The sequence below is a fragment of the Dufourea novaeangliae genome, unplaced genomic scaffold (genome assembly GCF_001272555.1).
Source record: "Dufourea novaeangliae isolate 0120121106 unplaced genomic scaffold, ASM127255v1 scaffold493, whole genome shotgun sequence".
Lineage (NCBI taxonomy): Eukaryota > Metazoa > Arthropoda > Insecta > Hymenoptera > Halictidae > Dufourea > Dufourea novaeangliae.
In genome coordinates this window covers 529251-535354 of record NW_015374430.1, presented here as the reverse complement: position 1 = coordinate 535354, position 6104 = coordinate 529251, and the positions used below count along the sequence as shown (strand labels likewise).

Genomic DNA, 6104 nt, shown 5'->3' with positions numbered 1-6104 from the left:
TTCGCAGCAACCTCCACGTGGTGAGACCTGGGCAATCATTATTATTTGGCATATAATTGACAGTCATAATCACCTATGAGTTGACGAGTTATATAGCAAATAATATGAGCTAATTGGCTGCGAGTTTGTTCATTACTCAATTCGCGTGAAATTATTTCACAATAAGTTAAATATTTTCAACAATGTCATATTCATAACAATTACATACCTCCAGGGTACATGTGTTGTTAAATATTTCACCAGTTGTTTTATAATGCAAATTGTTAATAATTATAACTAATAAAAATCGGGATACAGAGTAACATTTAAGATGTGGATCTTGTAATGAAGCTTTAGAAATGAATAATTTGTATTTTATCATAAATTATTAAACAACAACCCTGTCTTAGCGTTTATGAGAAATATGAAATATCAATTATTTTATTGAAATGATTTTAATTACGTTTTGTGCGTAACTTCAGGACAGAACTGCCCTTAGACGTGTGGCGCGAGAAGATTTTGGAATTTGTATTTTCATGAACGAAATTAGAAACTAGTACTTGTGAGAACGGGCATCAATTTTCTTTATCACGCAATAAGTACGAAGTTTAAAGAACGTAGATTAGTACTCTCTATCAGCCGGGAACCAGTAATTACAAAACATTGTTAAAATCACATGTATTTGTAATGGTTGCCACTGTATCTCGTCATGCGTACCCCGTTTAGTACACTTTGGATAGCTCTTACACAGTTATACGGATAGCTTTCGTCTAGATAAAGCACTCGATTTGTAGCTGAAAGAACGTAGATTAATCCCCTGTCATTGAAAATAACAATAAACGACCAGAACACTGTTAAAATCGCATTTAAATGCGGAATACCACTATTTTTTCGACCGGTGGCGCCACCCGTGGCAATTCGCTCAAACTGCTAACCAAATTATACCGACAGGTGAGTGAAAATTTCTAGTCATGGAAAAATGCAAATATCTCAGTAATTAAGCACTTAATATGAACATCGTTAGTCTCAAATTGTTCCTCAGGACTTAATGCATCGACCCAATAGTGCAGAAACCCTGAATTAGTAAAATTAGTTATGCCTGTATTACCGCAGCCCCTTACGGAGTGGCAACCGTAAATGCAACAGAGTTCGATCGTATTTACACCTCTGAACGGGCATCATTTCTCTTCGTCACGCATTAAATTCGAAGTTTAAAGAACGTAGAAAATAATACTCTCTAACGGCTGGAAACCAGTAATTACAAGAACATTGTCAAAATCAGATTTATTTGCAACGGTTGACACTGTATCTCGTCATGCGTACTCCGGTTAGTTCACTTTGGACACCTCGTACACCGTTATACGGACAGCTTTCGTTTAGCTGAAGCACTCACTTTGTAGCTGAAAGTACGTAGATTAATCCACTGTTATTGATAATAACAACAAACGACCAGAACACTGTTAAAATCGCATTTAATCGCGGAGTACCACTATTTTTTGGACGGGTGGCGCCATCCGTGGTGAATCGCTGAAACTACTAGCCAATTATATGGCTAGCAGTTTCAGCGTTCCACCACGGATGGCGCCACCGGTCGAAAATAGTGGTACTCCGCGATTAAATGCGATTTTAATAGTGTTCTGGTCGTTTAATGTTATTTTCAATGACAGGAGATTAATCTACGTTTTTTCAGCTTCAAACTGAATGCTTGATCAAGACGTGACTTGTCCATAGAACGTTGGAAGAGCTATTTAAAGTGAACTAAACGGGGTACGCATGGCGAGATACACTGTCAACCGTAGCAAACAAATGCGATTTTAACAATGTTCTTGCGATTACTGGTTTCCAGCCGTTAGAGACTAGTAATCTACGTTCTTCAAACTTCGAATGTAATCCATGACGAGGAAAACTGATGCTCGTTTAGCAGTGTAAATCTGATCGAAAACTGTTGCAATTACATAACCACTAAACAGGCAACACTTTTCTTCGTCATGCATTACATTCGAAGTTTAAAGAATGTAGATTAGTACCCTATAACGGCTGATTCGTTTTGGTCAAGCACTCAACTTGTAGCTGAAAGAACGTAGATTAATCTCCTGTCAGTGGTAATAACAATAAACGACCGGAACACTGTTAAAATCGCACTTTGTTTGCAACGGTTGACACTGTATCTCGTCATGCGTACCCCGCTTAGGTCACTTTAGACAGCTGTTACACCGTTATACGGACAGCTTTCGTTTAGATAAAGCACTCGACTTGTAGCTGAATGTACGTAGATTAATCCACTATTATTGATAATAACAATAAATGACCAGAACACTGTTAAAATTGCATTTAATCGCGGAGTACCACTATTTTTCTACTGGTGGCGCCACCCGTGGCGAAACGCTGAAACTGCTAGCCATATAATTGGCTAGTAGTTTCAGTGATTCGCCACGGATGGCGCCACCGGTCGAAAAAATAGTGGTACTCCGCGATTAAATGTGATTTTAACAGTGTTCTGGTCGTTTATTGTTATTTTCAATGACAGGGGATTAATCTACGTTCTTTCAGCTTCAAACTGAATGCTTGATCAAGACGTAACTTGTCCATAGAACGTTGGAAGAGCTATTTAAAGTGAACTAAACGGGGTACACATGGCGAGATAAGTATATTTGACGGAGGTCAACCGTTGCGAACAAATGCGATTTTAACAATGTTCTTGCGGTTACTGGTTTCCAGCCGGTGGAGAATAGTTATCTATGTTCTTTAAACGATGTATCTAATGTAAAGCGAAGAAGAACCATGCCCGTTTAGCGGTGTAAATGCGATCGAAATATTTTGCATTTAGGGTTGCCGCCTTATAAGGGGCTATGGTAATACAGACATAACTAATTTTACTAATTCAAGGGTTCTGCAGTATTGGGTCGATGCATTGAGTTCCGAGGGACAATTTGAGACTAATGACGTTCATTTTAAGTGGTTAATTACTGAGATATTCGCATTTTTCTAGCATTAGGAATGTTCACTCACCTGTCGGTATGATTTTCCTAGCAGTTTGAGCGAATTGCCACGGGTGGCGCCACCGGTCCAAAAAATAGTGGTATTCCGCGATTAAATGCGATTTTAACAGTGTTCTGGTTGTTTATTGTTATTTTCAATAACGGGGGATTAATCTACGTTCTTTAAGCTACGACTCTAACACTTGGTCAAGACGAGAGCTGGCAGCATAACGCCATAAGAGTTCTCCAAAGTGAACTAAGAGAGGTGCGCCTGAAGAGATATAGTTTCAACCGTTGCAAACAATTGCGATTTTAACACTAGGGCCGGCGAATACGAATATAGTCGCTGCTTATTTTTAAGCATATGCTTAAGTTCCCAAATATGAATGCATACAAGTATACGCATAGACTACACATTCATAACTGGGGACTTAAGCATTTGCTTAAGAATAAGCAACGACTATGAATCAGCATTTGTAGCAATTTGTAATATACAAAATGCAGTAAAACAAGGCCTTCAATAGAACTTAATGATATTTATATATTATTGTCAACATAACAAGACATCTAGTGCAGGAAATAAATTTCTCATTTTTATGTTTATAAATTACGGCCTGAAGTTCAGATTTTTCATAGACATCCACAGTCTAGTTATGACTAGTGTAGTGAAGCCTCTTGTAAAGAATTTATGATTCTGACTCATTTTAATTTCCAAATAATCGTACTCATATAAAATTGTGAATTTGCATAAAGTTCTTTCTACTAATAACTTTCTATACAAAATAAAAATCTAATAATCATTTTTATAATGGTAATCGTTTTCATAGAATTTTAATGCTCTTCAATGTTAGAAGGCTACATATCCTTTTTTCTTTTATGTGACACGCGAAACGCCTACCTCAGCATAGTAAACGCTCACGAGGTTACCATCACGCGAAGAACCGAAAGATACGACATCGAGGTTTTCAGAATGCCCATGTACGTCTCCATATTGACGACAAAGAAACTGCCGGCCTTGAGTTGAACGGGATTCTGGCTCCTCATCAATACAAAGATGATGTCCCGCGACAAATCGCACGGTATGTTGTACCAATCGCTACAATATGCACGGTACCCGACGGTATCGAACTGATTCTTCATGTACTCGCCGATATAACTGTACGCGAACAATTGTATTAGCAGTGTGGTCACTACACTGAACGTCTTTACGGTCATCACGATGTTGTTGTTGCTCAAAGACAGAATACATTGAAATCCTGAAACGAAAAACAAAAACATTATAGTAGACCCCCGATTATCCGCCCCGCTTCCCTTAAGCGGTCTCCGTTTTAACCAGTCACGTTTTTGTTGACATGAAAACGATTGACTAGAAGACAAACTTATTGAAATATTCAAAGCCTCGGATAACACTTTTGCTAAGGAGAAAGTTATTTCAAATCATCCCAGGAACCCTCTGTTGTGCAGATCAGTATGCAACTCAAGAACAGTTGTATGACCATGACCAAGCTGATGGTCTCGTTCAGCTGCTCGGATAATCGCAGCAATTCCTGGTGCCTGAGAACGAGGGCATTGAAACGCTGCGACAAGTTCTCGGTGCCCTCGACGAATCTATCGAAGTCCACCTTCAACACTTCCGCCTGGCCGCACAGATGGAACATAATGCCGAAGAACAAGGAGTCGCCGCCTGGTCAATGCACGATTCGACTGAGAATCACTTGCAGCCTTGACACACTACCGAGGAAGGTGGAATAATGACCTAGGTTACCGGTGCTCGTTATCAGCAGAAACAAGTACTCCGTGATGTAGATCACCACGTACAAACTTTCGGGCACTTGGAGAAACTTTAGGGTGACCTCCGATGGTATAGGGTAGTTCAACGAATCCTCTTGCGTCACATTCGATTTGCTAAACGCGACCTCGTCCTCTCCGGCGAGCATCGGAATGGTGGTGAAGATGGTCGAGTCCAAATACGAGAAGAAGATGACGCTGGCGCACGCGATACGGCCCATTTTCGCGTGTTGCCGTACGATCGTCCGTTTCTCTTGCTCCAGAAGCTCGTTGTAATCCTTCAACGCGGAGGTGAAGTTCGAGACCAGTCCGCTGCAGCAGACACGGAAGCAGAGGGTCTTCCATATAGCTAGGATCCCGCATGCGATGAACAACAGTGCGTCCAGGTTCTTCTCTGGATCGCTGTGGTCCAGGTACATCTCCGTGTTCACGATGAGCAACATTAACAGCTGCAACGGACAGTATTGGGTAATTTTGTCCTTACACATTTTGGCAAATCAGGCGGCAATGTGGTAACACTAGGTTTACCGACATTTCTTGTATACCTATCTCTATGGACACGCGTCAAATTGACGCGTGAACGAAATCGCATATTTTCCTTAAAAAAACAACCTATTTTTTTTTATTAAAAACAACGTAATTATACACTATTAACTTATAAATGGAACGTAACGTGAACGTTATGAATGCAACGTGGTGGGAGAGAGAATTTATATGTGTGAAAGTATCTACGTGTGGTGGGGAAGTACAATCTCGCATGGCCATATGCTAGTGTTGTATAAAGCTCGAGTCTTTGAAGCTACAAAGCTTAGCTTTAAAGACTGAGTCTTTAAGGCTACAATCATATGAAGCTCGAGGCTCAAGGCTCGAGCTCTAAGACTCGAGTCGTCGAGGCTCGAGGCTCGAGTTTCAAGGCTTTGAGTAGTCGAGGCTCGAGCCTCGAAGCTCGAGGCTTTTATGTTTAACACGTTCACTGCTGAGCGTGTTTCTGCTGGTTTTGTCTTCAGCGCCAAAGAGTGATTGCCCATTAGAATCATATAATAATATATTACACAATATGATTATATGTATTGGGCAACATCATGCGTAGTACATTAATCTTGCTGCCGGTCATCTATGACTCCCACGGCGTAAGAGTATGTTTCCAGTCGATCAGATAATACTATATTTTGAACATTACAGACAAATTTTTAGCAATGTTTCATTTCGTCTACTATTCAATGGTTATTTTGTTTCATTTTTCATTTCCCTTTCTTGGTATCAATCTCTCATGTGTTTGCAGTCATCGCTGTATTTTTTAAAAACTGTATAAAGTATAATATTATAGATTTAGTGTAAATTCCATTATTTAACACTTAA

At 39.9% G+C, this 6104-nt stretch overlaps 1 protein-coding gene across 1 annotated transcript in view; it reads right to left on the bottom strand.

Annotated features, from left to right (window-relative positions):
* Window positions 1-3872: 3872 nt before the first annotated feature.
* LOC107193059 overlaps window positions 3873-6104 on the bottom strand; it is a 3374-nt gene continuing 1142 nt past the window's right edge. The window contains exons 2-4 of the mRNA XM_015582441.1: window positions 4714-5194; window positions 4408-4641; window positions 3873-4213 (exon numbers count right to left, since the gene is read on the bottom strand). Of these exons, the coding sequence (XP_015437927.1) occupies window positions 3873-4213; window positions 4408-4641; window positions 4714-5194 (1056 nt within the window). The remainder of the gene's footprint in view (window positions 4214-4407; window positions 4642-4713; window positions 5195-6104) is intronic.